Source organism: Coturnix japonica, chromosome Z (assembly GCF_054131305.1).
Source record: "Coturnix japonica strain WE chromosome Z, WE-NBRP24, whole genome shotgun sequence".
Taxonomy (NCBI): domain Eukaryota; kingdom Metazoa; phylum Chordata; class Aves; order Galliformes; family Phasianidae; genus Coturnix; species Coturnix japonica.
This window is the reverse complement of record NC_140702.1, coordinates 8,533,532-8,552,141: the sequence shown is the minus strand read 5'-3', so window position 1 is coordinate 8,552,141 and position 18,610 is coordinate 8,533,532. Positions and strand designations below refer to the sequence as shown.

Genomic DNA, 18,610 nt, shown 5'->3' with positions numbered 1-18,610 from the left:
TGAATACTGAGATATAATGTCGCATGACTGAGACTCATCTCTATTGTTTTACAGTCCTCTTTTCCATTCTATCACAAGACAGTATTTAAAGTATGTAACCACATTTTTTGTCTATTTGCTATGTATTATTAAATCTTGTGTTTTCTATGCATTCATTACGTAGTTCTAAATTCATTCTGCAGCTAATAATAACAACAGCTAATTGTAAAAGTTCCATTACAGGCCACTTCACTTGTTTGTGTTATTTCTCTACCTTGAGCCCTAGCAGAGGAACAGACTTTTAATAAGGATGCCACCATTACTGCTCAGTAAGAGTGAACAGCAAAGTAAGTTCTAATGCTTTATTTAGATCATGAGATAAATAGAGATGAATCATTTCAAACACTTTCTTTTGTATGTAATGTAATGTAAGTTATCAGCAGATTTACTTACGAACATTTCTCACAAAATGCTGTACTTTGAAACTTCTGGAAAAAAAGGAACAAATGTTCAAATAGAGGTAAGCTGTTCCATTTCCAGCTTCCAGAGAACTGCCTGACTCTGTTAATTCCAACTCTACTAGCACTTTACTCAGCGTTCCCACTGCACTAAATTAAAGGACAAGCACATCTCCACCTTAGCTAGCTAGCTAGATATATCTATATATGTAGATATCAGATATACAGATAGGTAGACAAATAGATCTGTCTGTTTCTTACAGATATTTAAAAGCTGATAATAATTCGAACACTTAAAAAAAAAAAAGAACAAAATAAATAAAAATTACATGTAAAGAATGTAAAGCAAAATCAGTCTTTCCAATAATTGATTCAGCTGGACTGGATTAACAGCACAGCATGAGGAAGCTGGTTCACACAGACATAGATAAAATTGGAAGCTAAGACCAGTTCGTCTCCTTCATACATTTCATCACTACAAATCTATGTACTGCAAATGGGAAACGTATTTTCCGCAGCAGTAATTACTAAGTAGCAGCACATATGTGCATCTTCACATGACTTTTTAAGCAATAGTTTGAAGTTCCCATTCTATAGTTTTCTTGTATGAGTAAAAAATTGCTATTGTGGGAATTCTTCAGGTATTTCCTAAGAAATATTTGCAAATTCAGTGTTTACCAAGGTGGATGTCAATGTGGACCATTTTTTTTTTCTTTTTTTCCATAAAGCAGAAGGAAACTGGAACATACTTACAGTGTACATGGATCTTCTGTAAAAGTGACTTCTTTTTCTTCAGAGGTAATGAGAAAATAAAACAATAGCAGAAGTAAACATCCATTAGTTCTTAATGACTGCTGAACTGAAAGTTTTGACTTGTGTGTTAGAGGCTCAAAAATAACTACACGAATTGGAACCACGTGATTCAATAGAACTGTGAATCCAAGAGAAAACAATTATCCCTCACAATTTTAGCATACAGCAGTAACTCCTTGGTGACAGAAGACAATGCAATTTGGTACTCCAATACAAAACCATACATTGTTTTTGAAAAAATAGTTTGAAAATAAAAAACTTGAAAACGAGAGAGACTGATGAATATACAAATGAGTTCTATTCTTCATGTGTTAATTGATTCAGGAAAGAGATTGACATGCATTATTATCTTTTACTTAGCAACACTGAACTGGAAAGGAAATAAACACCTCTATTAAAAGTCCAACCTGTGCCTGAATTTTGCTTTCTTATGATTAAAATGAATTCAAGATTGAGTTTCAAGTAATGAAAACCATACTTAAAATCAGTCTGGGATTGGTGCAGTCATCATCATGCAGACATTGCTGAATAACACACTTAAACATCCTTTTTTTTTCTTCATAATTTGCATTTTACTTTTTCTTTATATGTTAATTGCTTTTCTTCTTTTATCGCTTGCAAGATTGCAAAAGAGGTCAGCCACAAACTCAACTGAACAGCATCAAGGGATAAATCTGAGATCAGAAAACTCTTATAAAAATATAATTCCATATTATGAACATAATTTACAGCCAACTGTGAAACAGACTGTGCTCTGTTCCTCTGAGAGTCTTAGTACATAAATATTTCAGGATAACAGAAAAAACAAAAAATCTATCCCTCAGCAAAGGAGAATAGACAGCAGTTTCTGGAACCCCTGCACCATCAGCTCTGCTCTTTGTCTTCCCCCAGTGAAGCAGCAGAAGTGGTTTATCTGAAGCACTGTTGTTGAGTGAGTACTGGGTGCAGCTCATGACACTGAGTTTCTTAGTGTATAAGACCTGTTGTCTCTCTACATATTTTTATATATATATATATATATATACACACACACATATATATATATATAAAGGTGATATATATATCATATATATCATATTAATATATATCAATACATTCACTCCACAAAAGGTGCATAGTTATTCAATAATGAAAAGCAGCCCTGACTAAAATGAAATGTTCTTGCTGCTCTTGGCCATACCTGCATATGAAACCCTTGCACTCTTTTTAAAACTTGACATTTTATAACTTTATCACAGCAGTAAGAAAACGTCCTTGTAATTTCCCAAAGATTCAGCATTGTAAAAGGAAGAGTCCAGCAGGAGCAGGGAAGTGATTGTCCCTCTGTACTCAGCACTGGTGAGGCTGAACCTGTGCTCAGGTTTGTGCCCCTCACCATAAGAAAGAGACTGAAGGTGTCTAGAGAAGGGCAATGAAGCTGTGAGGGGATTGGGGTTGTGTAGTCTGGAGCAGAGGAGATCTCATTGCTTTCCACACCCCCTTGAAAGGAGGCTGCGGTGAGGTAGTGGTCAGCCTCTTCTCCTGGGTAACAGCAGTAGGATGAGAAATAACAGCCCCAAGCTGCATCAAGTAAGGTTCAAGTTGGATATTAGGAAAAATTTCTTCTCAGAAAGAGTAGCAAACTTAGGCACTGGAAAAGAAAGTTCTCTTGGAAGTGGTGGGGTCACTGACCTCGGAGGTTTCAAAGAAATATGAAGTAGTACTGAGGTTTAGTGGACATGATTGTGATGGGTTGGCAGTCAGACTTCAATGGAAAATGATCAGCATATCTGTGATGGAGATGGCAAGAACTCCAGAAGACAGAGAGAAGACAGAGATGTTTATAAAGTAATAAACAGATCAGCAGTCTTTTTTTTTTGTTTTTTTTTTTTTTTTTTTAAGAGTCTTATCTGAGAGCCTTAAAATGGACTGTGACTTAATTTTAGAGTCCTGATGCTCCCTTCTTATTAAGCATCTCTATGGTAGTTCCTTGTTGATAAATGCTATTATTACAAATTAAGCCATTTACACTGCTTATTTCCATCTCCCTAAGCTTACCACCTTAATTAAATTTATAGAAAACACTTTCTCCTTCTATTTGCCTCTGAAATGTCTAGATCCAGACAATTCAGAGTTCAGAATACCACCTGGGAATCAGTGCCGAGCAGTACTGTGAAATGGTGGTAAACATGGCATTAAAGATCTGAGTACTGTTACTGGACTTTCAGTTCTTCAGTACATAAAACATAAATTTCAGTACAGAAATACAAGCCACTATCATCTCTGCAGAACATTAAATGTCACCCCAAAGATACTGGCTTTAAGTTTCTAGGGCATGCAGCTGCTGTCTGGCTCTGGTTGGTTTATTGTGTTTTCTTCACGAGTGAAATATGATACGTTACAGGTGTTTAAAAATGGTTCACAGAGATTACACTCCTAATTTAAATGCAAGAACCACTTCCAGATGAATGAAGTATTGCATTATTTCTTAAACTGTTTTAATCAGAGTTTTCCAGACAGTGCTGCATAAGTTAAATGTTATATCAATAACATTTGATAACATAATATCAATAAAAGTTGATGCCCACGCTTTGCAAGATTACCCGGTTTAACTTGAATTTTATTCTGCCATCTTAATGTGATCAAATTGTTCTGCTGATAAAAATACCTCACAGTAGGACACAGGCCAGAGAGGTTCTCATTGGAACAGAAGAGCTGGTTCATCTCTGGTATCATGATGAACAAAAAACAGGCAACATGTTGGTTCATTAAAGAAAGACTGGATTAGCAAACACTGCAAACAAACAAACAAACAAACAAAACCACCACATTTTGAAGCTTTTGTTCACTTTTTTTTTTTTTTTTTTTTTTTTTACCCTGGCCAAAAGCTGCATTGTATTTGAAAAGCTGCATACACTGTTTAGCACAGTATTCTTTATTTTGTCTGTTAAAATGCACAAATAAGGGTAGTAGTTTGGAAAAGGGTATGAAGGTGGCTTGGGGAATCAGAGAACAAAGAAGGGACAAGGTGAGAGATGGAATATGCAGTTGACCAAAACTGAACATGGAATACTTCACCTTAACTGGCAGAATACAAAAGCCAGTGCTGAAAATTAGCTGGCACTTAAGATTTATATACCTGAGATGTGTAATCAAAACAATGCAATGAAACGGACACTTGGATGTACATCAAAGCATATCCATACAGCACAGTACCTAATCTGGAGGTACCAGTATGTTGTTTCTGATGGGCATATCTTAGAGGAGAAATACTTGCACGGCCATCAGAGATCAGTCCATACTCTGAAACGCTGAGACAAATGAGGTAGGATGTGCAGCTTACTGTCTCTCCTGTGACTATTTTGTTATTTTCCTAAATTTAATGTGACACAAATATTTTATATTAAACATGGAATGCTTGACTGAAATTATCCAATAAGTTCTTGTATGAGGTAGTTCTTTTAAGAGGGAAAAAGTCACTAAACTACTTACCAGATTAGGCATGTGCTCCCCATAGGAGTGATAAAGGCATCACAACTGCCAACATTTTCTTTTCAGAATAGAAACCATAGCTATGCAATGCAAGTGCATGGATCAGTCCCCACACAGTTTTGATGACTTTAAATGCAATATTCCAATGTGCCAAGGAAGGCATGCAGCAGAACCCTCACCCAGGCAGGACAAGTCTCATGCATGCACAGAACTGGTTGCTGCTTTCTCCTGCCTGGGCTCCACTTGGCATCAGCTTCCATAAGAAAAAATACTTGTCAAACAATGCAGAATGCAAAGTGCATCACAAAAGCATGTGAGGAGCACTTGGTGAAGTCATGACCAAGCACTTGAGATGATGCCCTTGTTCTGCATCTTCTATACAAGTAATGTAACTAGCAGCGTCAGACCCGATATAAGTATCCACACAACACATGATCCTTGCTCACTGTAGATGTTTTCAATAGGTTTCAATCTTTTAACATTTTTGTTATTATTATTCCTATTATTTTGTCTTGAATACCATAAAAATACTACCAACTGTATATGGGGAAACTGTATGCATGGCTTGTTGATGGGCTTTTAGTTTAAATTCTTATTCTTTATTACTCTAAATTCTTATTATGCATTCAAATGGAAATATAAATTAAAAAACAAATAAACAAACAAACTAAAAACAACCAACAAACACAAAAAACCCTCTTTTCTTTCATAATACCCTAGAGAAGCCAACCTGGATCAAGCCATAGAGTATGTTTTATAATTCAATGGAAAAAAAACATAGTGCTTTTATACAGCATCTGCTGTTGGGCCATTTGAGAGCTTAATTAGGCACAATTTTTGTACATAACAGATTTATAATCACATCTTCTTCACTGATCAGATGGGTTTTAACTTCAGGTACCAACAGTTCTCTTTGTGAGAATAAAAGAACGTCCTTTCATAAAATAATTTAAAACACTGAGGATTTTTTTTTCATCTAGTAAGGATATTAATTGGGTTCACCATCAAAATGTGATAGCATGTAAAATATCTTGTTTTGCATGTTAATGCTTTGTAATTGGTATAGAGCTTTTCAACTTCAAAGCTCTTTAAATGAATTAAGTGGATGCCTCTGAAGACCTTAGGCAAAATTTTCTTTGCCTTCAAAAAGAGATTTGCACCAGACAAAAGCTTTTTTAAAAAATGCAGGACTGTGCTGTGTTGCTTTAATCTACAGCAGACATAAGCGAGATAAAATATTACCACTGCTCTGCAGATGGAAGCTGAGGAAACATAGAATAAGTGAATGGGACAGTCTCTGCTCTCGTGAAAGCTCTGTCATTCTCCCTGGCTGTGGCACACTGAGCAAGTGAGAAACACATTGTGAGATCATTTTGCTTTGCAAAGACATGTGGACATACCTTTCATTTACTTCTTTACTCCCTCACCAAAGGTCAAGCTGCCTGAAAGTCCGGTGATTGCTTCCTATTGAATGGCTCCACACACAATGCCTTCACTCAAGCAATCAGGCACAGAAAAATGTCTTTGCTAGAATTCAGTCAAAAGTGTTATCTGCCACTCCACTCTGTTTTGTCAAATGGCATTTTAAAGCACAGTGGATGGAAACAGAAAACTTCCCAGAATTCAGCATCACTGCTTACTCCATTAAGTTGGACAGACGAGAATCTAACAGGAATCAGCACTCTGCACTTTCAAACTGATCTTTCTTTCCACTTTCTTTTAAACAGTGCTGCAGATAGGAAACTGCTACAGAAATTTACAAACCGTGAGCTAAATCATGTGTATTTTTCAGCATCCTTTTCAGCCATGAAGGCATTTTATGGTGACCAAAAGGAAATTCTTCTCTTTACTTACCGTGTGATTTTTATGCCACTTCACCGGATACACTGGGAGTAATACACTGGGTCTTTTTATTGCTCAAGTAGAAAGTGCTCTTTACCTATTTATGTTTATATATATGAAAAAAACAAAGTTTTTTTCAAGTGGCATACATCACACTGTTGTAGTGGTTGACTTCCTCAAGATGGTCTTCTGGGGTTTTGGTGCAGTTTGTGGAGGCACAGTAACAGGTCTCGGAGGAGGAAAGCTGTTACTGGAACTTATTCCCAGCCCTCCATTTTCTAGAGGAAACGGAGGCAGCGGAGGCGGTGGGGGTGGCAGAGGAGGGCACTGATGCGGCAGCGCTCCCAGAAGATGGGCAGGCTCACTGTGCAAGTGCACCTCCCTGTTTTTAATGTTATACCGAACATCACAGTCTGGGCAATAGCCATGATACTGCACTTTTTCACTAAATCGTACCCGTTCTCTTGCACCTGCCTGAGGACACCGCTCTTTCTCAGGTCTATGCATTAGAGGTGGAATTGCAACATTGTCCAAGTTACTGTTTGGTATACAGCACAAATCCCCATTTGGGATGCGGCTGGGCCCATTTCGCAGCAGGGTACCATTAGTTTTGACAGGGTTGGCCGAAGGAGGTGGCCTCAGAGGCTTGTCACACTTGACAGGTGTCAGTCGTGGTGGGGGTGGAGGGGGATTCGGCTTCCGCAGCACGGTGAGGATAGCAGAGGGATGCACAGGGTTCTTAATGAGCGGAGTAGTGCCCCGCACCTTCACCTTCTCCAGGCTGGAAGCTGTTGTGCTGCTGGAGCTGCTGTTTAGAGTGTCCGTTTTGGAACTGTCTGTCATCTCATCCTCCAGCTGCAGGTCAGATGTCAACGTGTCAATCTGGTCAACGACCTACACAACAGCCAGAGCAAAAACAGTGAGAAAAGCACACCCCAGCAAAAGCACAGAAATACAAACCACCCTCTGCAAGCAGTTTTGTCTTTCCCAGACCCTGAATGGACCATTTTTTAAGCTGTTTTTATTTTTATTCTTTCTTTCTAAACATCATAACAATAATAACAGTAAGGATGGGTAGTTTGCTAGCTCAACAACTGAGTATGGAAGAAAGAAATCCTAAAACGCTCCGGAATGAAATTCCATTTCTTTCCCTCTAGAGTTTACTTAGCATTATCACTGCTCATGAAAAGTAAACCTTCCCGGGCAAGAGGAGATTGGACTATTTAACTTTAGCTTATACATGGCACATTACAAAATGAATCTGCTGCAGAGTATTTTTGTTTAGCTCTGACCTTTCTCACAATCTAGATTTACATATGCATCCCTGTATCAGTGGTGTTATGCACCTACAGTCTTAAGCTTGATAAATTGTTTCCTGAATATTTATTTAACATAAATAATGTAATGAGGTGCAACTATCCTCCTGTATAAGACTGTGCTATCTGCCCTTATGAATTTTACTTATAGTCTGTTATCCTCTGAAGTAATCCTGAAATAGCATTTACTGCAGAAGAGAAGTAGTTTTGTTTTCTAAGTTGCAAGCATTTATTAACTCATGTTTTATTCTATAACCTCCTCTTCACTTATTTTTCCATTTTGTTCACTTCTGCAATGCATATCTCTTGTAGTCTTTAAGATTCCTTCTTCTTATCAGTTTTATACAGGACACACAATATAGGTAACCAGAATTTGTCAAGTGACAGTCAAAAGCTCTTCCTGAAAACTGCTGTTAACTCAACGCCTATTTGAATGATCAGTTTTAATCTAAAGATAACTAAGAATCAGCATAAGAACTAAGTATGTCCTCAAATGTAATAAATAAAATGATCACAGGAGCTGAAGTGCTGTTAGTTAACTCCGTTTCTATAACAAAAAGCTCACGCCATTGATTGGGTTCCCCATGGTTCATCTATGATGTTCTGGTGGGAGGGCCTAAGGCCACACACTTCTCATCATCCTAAAATCCTCCTCATCCCTTTCAGTTTTTCATTTTTACTTCATGATATCATTAATTTTGTCATAGTACTTATGATTTCAAATTAAGTCTGTATTGGAGGAGTATAGCCATATTGAAGATTAATAAATGGTAAAAGTTACTACTGGAGGCAGCAACTCCATTAGCTCAAGTTTGTGCTAACTTCTGTGCTCACATCAAAACTGTAAACAATTAATACAAAAACCCAATAGAATGAAAGACCTTGACAGATTCCTGGCTTTATGCTGCAACTACAAGTTGTATATTTTTAAATCTGTAAAAATTTATATGCAGCAACTCACTCACTTTGTAGAAAGTAGTGCACTATTTCTTCCCATGAAGAGCTAAAACATCTCAGAACAAAAAACATCTCTCAGAAGTTTCAAAACAAGGGCAGATAAACTAAGTCTGTGCTAAGACAATGTAAGAATCATAGGAAGAAAGAGAGCATACAGGACATCACGTTGCTTGACATGTAAACAAGGCAAAGCAAACTTCTCAAAATGGAAGGAAAAACAACAGAAAACTCATGTTCTGGGCAAAAAATTCAAGCAAGTTTCTTCAAGTTTAGTATGGATCTGTGTCAGTTTTATTTCTGAGTGTACATGGCTAAGGATGCTACTGAATTTTATCCTGGAATAAATGTGGCTTTCTTGCTTGAGATTGAGTTGATGCAATATAATCTCAAGAAAATTATTGGAAAGCTAAGAAATAAAAAAGAATCACAAAACAGCTGCAGGAAAAGACAGAAAGGAAAGACATATCTATAAGGATGCTCAACAAAGGAGCATTTTAAGGCTTTTACATGTGACCATAGATTGGCCTATATTACAGTATCAGATAATAAAAAGTGTTAATATCTGGGTTTCTTTTGCAATTAGTTATTCCAACAGAACTTTTTTCCCCTCTGTTTTCTATAATGATACTCCCCTTGGAGTACAGGATCATAACCATACAGGATCACAGAAAACAAAATTGCTTATGTGAGGAAAAAGACAGCTATGGTCTGCCAATGTGGTTATTGCAGTTTTAGCTATTGGAGTTTCATGGAGATTATCTGGATAACAAAATGACTCTATAGTGGCTTAAAATTCATACACAGTTTCCAAAATGAAATTCCTAATAAAGATGAAATTAAAATATCAAAATTTATTTTAATTAGATTTTAACAAAAAATATGCAATGTTCTAATAATTTCATTTCTTGTATGCCTGTAGAACCAGTCACAAACAACAGTTTCTTTGCCTGAGAGCCTCACATGTGCAACACAGCACAAAATAAATGTACTCTGTACAATGTAGCTCTAGAGAAACAGAAGCTAGTATTTATTATTTTGAAAAGGAGATACTGAAGTTGCAATCCACTGTTGCTATGAGGATAGAGCTGTAATTATGCATCACATATATGTCATAAAATGGTAGATCCCAGTGATGAGAACATTTGCATCCAAACTACCCTTCTGACAAGGCAAAACATTTTCTCAGGAGTGATATGATAATCTGGCCTTATGAACCATTTGTGGATTTAAATGACTGCAGAGTTTATCCTCTGCCCTCTGGACAACTGTACTGCAGACAAGGGAAATTTTCTGTCACATACTCTTTGCAAAACATAAGAATAGCACAAAATGGCTCTGACACGATGACACAGTTTACCTGTCCAAATTATTTACCACAACAGTTTGTTTTACTTTCTTTTTTTCTTTTTTTTTCTTTTTTTTTTTTCTTTTTTTTTTTTTTCTTTTTTTTCCCCATCCTACAAGGAAAATTCAAATAAGGGGAAAAAGTAACAGATGTAGTACAAAACTACAAGCTGAAAGAAAAATAGTCTCCATTTCACAACACGCTTCCTATGGGAATCAGAGAGAAAATATTTAGAAACAAACAAACAAAAAAAGCTGCTCCAGTTGTGCAGAATCTGTTTTTCATTCTGTGATAAAATAGAACTTGATTCAGCTGTGGGAGCATGGGGAGTCATCCTTTTCTATCCTGAGGGGCTCCTCAGCCTTTAAGTGGATTCGATGCCCACGTTTGCCCTGCTGGTGATATCCTGAGGTCTCAAGCACTGTAGGGTCCTGAAATCCTGAATAAACAAGAACATCAGCTCAATCCTACCCACTTCATGTGTTCTTATTGGACAAGTAGATACTCAGGGGCATTTGAATTGGATTTCTCTAGCTAACTCTACAAAATTAATTGATTATTATTGAATGGCACCAAAATATTTCATCCCGAAATCTAAACTTTTAAACATGTCAAATTCTGCTTAATAGCACTGTCTTAGAAATACATAAGGGGTTTCAGGTTGTTGTTGTTGTTTTTAATGTTTATATCTTTAGCAAATAATCAGCAGAAAGATCAATTGCTTGGGTAAAGCAAATTTAATGAAGATTTGTCACATAATTGTTGAATGATTTGGAAGACACCTCATTGCCCATGCAGTTCTAAACCCTGTCATGGACAAGGCCACCTCACACTAGACCAGGTTGCCCAAAGCCTCATCCAGCATGGCCTTGCACACTTGTAGGGATTGGGCATCTTCATTTTCACTGGGCAACCTTTTCCAAAGCTTTACTGTTCTCACAGCAAAAAAGGTATTCTAATCATCCAACCCAAGTCACTGTTTTCAGTTTAAGATCACTGCACTTTGTCCTGTCACTACACACCTTAATAGTCTCTCTCCATTATTTCTATAAGCTTCCTCTAAAACCTGAAAGGTCACAATGTGGTCCCCTCAGAGCATTCTCTTCCCCAAACTGAACAAGCCCAGCTCCTACAGCCTTTCTTTGTGGGACAGGTGTTCATGATCGCCTACATGACCCTACTCTAACCTTCATCATGTCCTTCATCTCCAGTTTCCTGGCCATAAATTAATTTAAAATAGCCATTAAGAACCAGCACTGCCTAACAGCAATTTGTAAAAAATTCACACATTAAAAAGAAAAAAAAAATAATAAAAATTAACACTTGAGATTTTAAGTAGATTTGGTATAACAACCTAATTAGGAAACAGCCAAATGCACAAATATACCAGTGTTCCTAATACACTTAACTTTGATGAGCAGACTAACATTTCTTATAAGAAGGCTCTTTGCTGAGTGCCTAACTAGAAAAACAGCTTCCAGGAAAATTCAGAGTTGTACACCTAAAGCAAGATCATAAACCTTTGCTAAAGCAATTGGATAAAGCTGTTGAACTGCTTGTTAATGTATTAACTTCAAATATTTTAAAATATATTTTTAAACTTCTAAAAATACACTTTTTTAACAGGTTGCTTTCAGAAAACCAAGCTAACAATTTGCATTTCAAAGACTGTAGAAAGACAATTTAAAAGATAGTAGGAAGTAATTTGGCGTATCTTCATGGTTCCAACAGAGGACACTAAAGACGCTTGAGATGTTTCACAAAGCAAAATACAACATTTCTCTGCTTTCAGGTTTGGATTACATACAGAAAACTAAAGAATGAGAATTAAATGAAGCCAAAAGGAAAAAAACAGATCTGCAGTTAGATCTGAAATTTATGCTTAATTTTATTGGAAGACATTAAAGCAAACCATCTGCTAAGTAAATGCTATTAATAGTATTAATCCATGATGAAAACCAAAAGAAATTTGTTAGAAGTTGATCAAAGAGGCTGTGCAGAAATTAACATGGTACTCCAGAGGGGACACAATTAAAATAAATACCTGTGCAGGAGCTGACAAGCAGCTATGGGAAGAAGAAAAGCCAACACTACTTTATACTTACAGCTTGTCAGGTGGTAGTTACTAAGACCAGGAAATGAAGCAGGATCATTATATTTAAAGACAACAGTGCAACATAAAATAATGATTGCACTGGGGAAGCATTTCAGAAATACAGCACACAACTTGAAGAAGGCACAATTAACCAGTAAATTAATACTGTAGATAGGAACCCTGAGTAAACCAACAGTGTAAAGAAGGCTAAAGGAAGAAGTGACAGCCATTGGAAAGTTTATGTCACAAGGAGCTGCCATAGAACATTTCAGTTAATGGCCAGAGTCCTAGGAGTGTTTGTGAGAAACAAAATGCTCATAATTTTTACAATTTTTACTGTAGATAAAATGTACAGTAAATAACATGATAAATGACACGAATCCCACTTCAGTAAAATTAAACATGAATATGACTCATATGACATTTATTTTGTACCAGAAGATGTTTAGATTATACATAAGAAGAAACTTTTTCTCTCAGAGAGTGGTCAGGCACTGGAATGGCTGCCCAGGGAGATGGTGGAGTCACTGTCCCTGGCAGTGTTCAAGAGGTGTCTGGATGAGAAGCTACGAGATCTGGTTTAGTGGCTTGCTGAAGCTATGGGAATGGGAGGGTGGTTGGACTGGATGATCTGGTAGGTCCTTTCCAACCTTGTGATTCTGTGATTCTATGATTCTATGATAACACAGAATGGGACTGCAGATTACCATTTAGAGAAAACATTCCTTCCTGTTGTCTCCCTCTTAGAGGGCCTGGAATTTTAAATGATTTAGAGAAATTCTGTACAGCAAACATCAGTTTATGGAGAACATAACAGCCCTATGGAAGAAACTTCCACTCAAATGTTAAAAAGACAAGTAACTCCCCCCCCACCAAAAAATATCAGGGAAAAACTAAAAGATGCTGAACTCACAAGGAATTTGTAGTGAAAAAATATCCAGCAGTGAACTCCCATCTGTTTAAGTTATTGAACTGTTATACTAAATTGTTGAAAAATATAGAGAACATAAAGTATAAGTTTCCCACTGAGGCTAAACTGCATCTCCCATTTAAAGTAACTGAGGATCTCATTCAAGAAAATGTCTTGAGATTACCATAGCAGCCAGATCAGATCATTCTGGCCTAACATTTCCATTGTTTGATTCATACTCACAAGCTTTGTTTGGCTGTTAACTCCTATAAGAGCTAAAGAACAGTTTTGGGTGAATATCCTAATATGACTGGACCAACACGCAAAACTCCAATCTTCTTACTCAGCGCCAGTGAATTAAGAACATTAAGTTAGTCGTGTGTCTTCATGAGGCATTAAATCAGCAGCTGCACATTTGATCTTGCTAAGCCAGGTTTGGCTGCCAATAACAGACACTTTTCTACAGACAGAGAGGTAGGACAGACAGCGGGTCTCCTGTTTCTCCAAGTAAGATTGTTAGCGATCCTATCTCTATTAGATGACCAACCAGAGTCAGCCAAGCATCCTCCATCCTAACCCAAGTCCAAGAAAACATCATGACTTTAGTTGAAAAGACCACTGAGAGCTACACATGAGTAAAAGAGCTGAGACTTATGGAGAAGGGGGAATGTCACTCATTCTGGGGACTCATTGTAATAATCCAGCCTTTTCTTGGACATCTAATGCATATGAAAGCAGCTTGCTCTTTAGGATGTGTTTTTCTTGCTGCCCAGTATCCAGGCTAGGTGGGAATATCCCCCCTGCATTTGGCATGTATGCAGCTCATATTAAACATACCTGCATTATAACTCTTTTATTTGTGTTTATAGAGTGTGATTCCGCATGTCACCAGGATCTCATTACAGGAATCAAGCTTGTTAATAAGAATAAAACATGACAAAGGAGGCATATGGTTTCATTTAATTCCTAACCTTATATTTGAAAAGTCTATCTTCAGTTAGTTACAAACACTTTTTGCAGTGCTTCTCTCTGTGTGATTAAGCAACATGCATACACAAATGTATATTTATCTACTCAGAACTTTATTATCTCCTCGCAAGAAACATTCCACTGGCTTTGTTTCTCTTCTGATTTAAAGGCAGTTGAATGTTCGATGAATTCAAAAACCACAGCTGAATTCAGCCCACCACTGAAGACCACTTTACTGTTTTTCAAATCTTGGAAGCTAAAAACTGCTTTTCAGAAGGAAAAGTAATATACCCTTAAAGATTCATATGATCAGAGGACTTCAAAATTACAGTTTTTTATAAGGCATCCAGACTCCATTTTCAGATTTTTTTATTTCTATTTTTATTTTTTTTTTGTACATTCTTCAATGCTTCATGTGGATTTATGAGTAGGATTTATTTTTAAAATACAAGTTGTGTGCTCACAAGCTAGAATCTAAAACAGAAGCTGCATAAGCAAAATGGGAACAGTACTTGCCTATGATATTACTCCTGACATGGAAGAGTTGTAATCCACATATTACTATTTAATACTACACTACAGCTATGTACAGCTATGATATTTAAGATCTTCACCATTTTCAACATATTCATGTCTTAAACATTTTCAAGTCTTGTAAAAAATGGATAATTACAAACTGATACTGGACTGGATTAAAAACTAATACAAGACGTTAAATTATTAGCCTAGCATAAGTTTGCATTTGCTTCCTTTGAACTACAGAAGTGTACTGGTAAATAGAACAAAATTTGGTGATATTCTTTAATTACAAACAAGTGTAGTCAAGACATTTTAATTCCTGAAACTATTTCAAAAACATGCAAAATTTAACATGGGTAATTATTAATGTACCAAGACTATGTAAATGGAAAAGTAGAAGAAGAAACTCCTAACTTATTGTTAACAGCCTACTCTGTCAGGAAGAAACCATAATTGATTTTTAAGTGTACAACTGCCCAATATTAAATATCAGTAGCTCTAATATCTTCTGATTGCATCTCTACAAGAAATTGCTCACTTTCTGTAATTACTAAGGGAATCCGTAAGACAAGCTGTCATACTACTTACCTTAAAATCATCTTAGTTCATTATTTCCTGTAGAGTTGCTAGTCCTTTTTTTTTTTTTTTTTTTTTTTGACAAAAACTGAATCTTCAGTATAACTAAGGATATACATGATACTTTTTTCTTTTTTTTTTTTCTCCAGTAAATTTTTGCCTTGGTGACTTTAAAAAGCACAAAGCTGAGTGCAAATGAAAGAGATATCTTTAATAACACTGAGAGCACCAACATTCCCCTCTATTGTTTCAGCTATGTAACACCAGAAGAAGACTGCTTATAATTCCAAGTGCTTATAATTCCAACTTCAGCCATCCGTGTTCATATCTTTTGCATTTGCCACAACTAATGTCTCCCATCACCCCCTGTGAATACAACTTCAAGGCCAAGGGGGAACTGAACCAAAATTAAAATAGAAACATGTTTATAAAGTTGCATAGCAAAATAATTACAAATAGAAAACAGAAGAGCTATACATGCAGAGATGAATAGCCCACTTAGTACAATACTTTGAAAAAATGATAAAAAAGCAGATGCCTAGGCTAAGACTACAGAAATAGAGTAACACAGATATAATTTTTGCAGGACCTTGTTCCAACCTCAAATTAACTTCAGTCTCCAGGAAGTCTTAACAGATTGATAGATCCTACCTTGAACATGCCTACCTGTGCTTGAACCATGTAAGCTCTTAGTATCCACAATATCCTGCAGACTTACACCTTGATTATGGGGATATTCCACCTATTCCTCTTTCTTCTTGAGGAAAATGCAGGGGCTTTATAGACAGTGTGCTTCATGGACTTCTTGTGCACAAAAATAAAAAAAATGGATATGCACGAATTCTCAATCTTTTGTTTTTTTTTTCCTCACATACTAAATACTTGACAAAAAAGTATCAAACAACAAACACCACAGCAAATATATATATATATATATATATAATACAAGGAAAAATAGATTCAATCAGCTGTATTCACCCAGCGGTACTTCTTCAACCACCAGTACATTATACATGAAAAGTTTTCCACTGTATCCAGAAGTAACTTATTATCTGAAGCAGTACTAATAAAAAACTGTGTTGATTATCTTAAAATATTCTAGCATACTGCTTGGAATTAGCCTAATACTTGAACTAATTCACACTTTTGGGGAGACTGTAGCTCCAGCTTTCAGGGGACAAGTCTTGACAGCAGCATCACAGGCACTACCCCACAACCACTGCAGCACTAGCAAAGGGCACAGTTAGCATCAAACTCATATTAATTATTTATCTAAAAGACCCATACCCCTCTAAGCAAACGTAGATGGATCCTGCCTGTACAAATAACAAAAATATTAATAATTATTTACTAAGACAGAAAAGGAAATGGAAAATAGTAACAATGGTAATTTTCATAGATACATTTACAAAACAAGCTATGCTCAACACAACTGCTCACTTCCCACTAACTTGCACCAGACCAGTCCTCAGGAAGCAGCTACTCTCTCGCCAGACACAGTTTTGTAGTTTTCATATGATGTCATAAGGCATGGGGTATCTCTTTGACCAGTTTGGATTATCTGCCCCTGTTCTGCCAGCTGGCAGAAGCTGGCTCTGTGCAGTACTGCTCAATAACTACCAAACCATCCATGTGCCATCAACACTGTTTTTCTCCTTGAGCCAAAGAATAGCATCATACCAAGCACTGGAAGAAGATCAACTCTATCCAAGCGGAAATCGGTATACCAAAAATGAAATATCCACACATTCTCCTGTTCGGTAATACAGAATGGTAATTAATTTAAGAGAATAAAGTGTAAACCCATTTGTATGTCACCAGTAGAGACACAGAGACAACACTCGTCTTAAACCCAATAAGAGAATGCAGTGATTTTGCACCTGGGCCAAACTTCAAACTGCACAAGAAAGGAAGTCTGACTCCATGCTTCCTGCTATGCCTTACCTTTACTCCCCTCTCTTATCCAGGGTAAGTCATCACCCAGGTGGTGTACACACACCAGATCAATTCATGTATTTAAATTACACTTGGGATAAGCATTTCAATGGGTAGCAGTGTTAAACATAGTTTTTGAAGATCAAGTTCCAAAAGCAGTGAGGCAATCTGGCACAGCTTGCTCTGAATATTCAATAGAAAATAAAAGGGTTTTTAAGTTCTAGAGAAAGGAATGACAGCTATGTAGCAAAAAAACCCAAAAACCCAAAAAACAAAAACAAAAACAAAAAAAAAAAAGAAAAAAATTCATATGACTCAAACCGAAAACTGCAAATTAATGGAAAATCAGTAATTTTCTCTATATTGTTATACTGATGCTTTTTTTTAATTCTTCTAGTTTAGGGTTGACAGCTCAGATAGTCTGCGTGACTATTTAAGCTCATGAAACAATGTTCTTTCTCATTCTGAGAGCACAACAATCTACCATATATTTTATCTCTAAAAATGGATAACACAAAACCATGATAAGGAGAGTGTCAAACTACTTTAATATTTGGTTTGAGTACATTTTTTCCCTGAATTGGTGGAATTATATTGCATGCCTCTATTTTTACTCTTGAAGAAGAAGAAAAAATAGAAAAAAAGGATGAAGAGCACATTCTTCACAATGAACGTCTTCTGTTTAATATGAAGGATGCATAGAACACCAGAGCTATGAGACTTCAGTGTGTCCTCTAGATCGAAATTATCTAAGCCAATGGTTTAGAAGGTGCTACTTACTAATTCTCTCTAAAAGCAGGTAGCAATTAACACATTAACATAGACTAAGGAATGTTTGGTCTGTGTATCCTCATTATGTCTAATGTTTTATAAATAAAAGTTTCAAAAACAACAGGAAATGTAGCACTACAAAATGTCACAGATTTTAGTCCCTATGTAACAGTCTGCTGTAAACACTGGCACACAGTAATTACAAATAGTGACTTGTCAACCATACATCACACTAATTTAAATGAATGCTAAATATTTCTCTAAGCTCATAATGCTTCTCTGATCTCATGCTGCTTGGAGAAGCAGCATGTAGAAGCTCCTTAAAGTACAAGCATTCCCAGGCTCTTACTGCTCACCATGGAGACTGAAAGGTCTCCCTTGGATTAGAAAAATGTGTCCAATAGAACATATGCAACAGTTTCCTAGGTGCACTATTCAGAGACAATAATAACAGCTACTCAAAACAAAACAAACCAAAACAAAAACTTGTAGTATTACATCTACAATAAAGGAATTCCAAACTTTGCCAGCTTTAGAAGCCCAGCACTTTACTGCTAACACCTCACCAGCAATAAATATCAGACATCCCCTTGTTCTAAAAACAAAAAGGATGTTCCCCAAGAACTGTCTCTATATCTTCTTGGAGAACATGTG

General features: G+C 36.5%; 1 protein-coding gene across 2 annotated transcripts in view; it reads right to left on the bottom strand.

Moving 5' to 3' along the window:
• PRR16 (proline rich 16) overlaps positions 1–18,610 on the bottom strand; it is a 137,526-nt gene that overhangs the window by 34,069 nt on the left and 84,847 nt on the right. The window contains exon 2 of one of the 2 annotated variants that reach the window (XM_085527922.1): positions 6,122–7,457. In XM_085527922.1, coding sequence (XP_085384048.1) covers positions 6,714–7,457 — 744 coding nt within the window. In that variant the 3' untranslated portion in view covers positions 6,122–6,713. The remainder of the gene's footprint in view (positions 1–6,121; positions 7,458–18,610) is intronic. The other variant, XM_085527921.1, reaches the window with a different exon arrangement.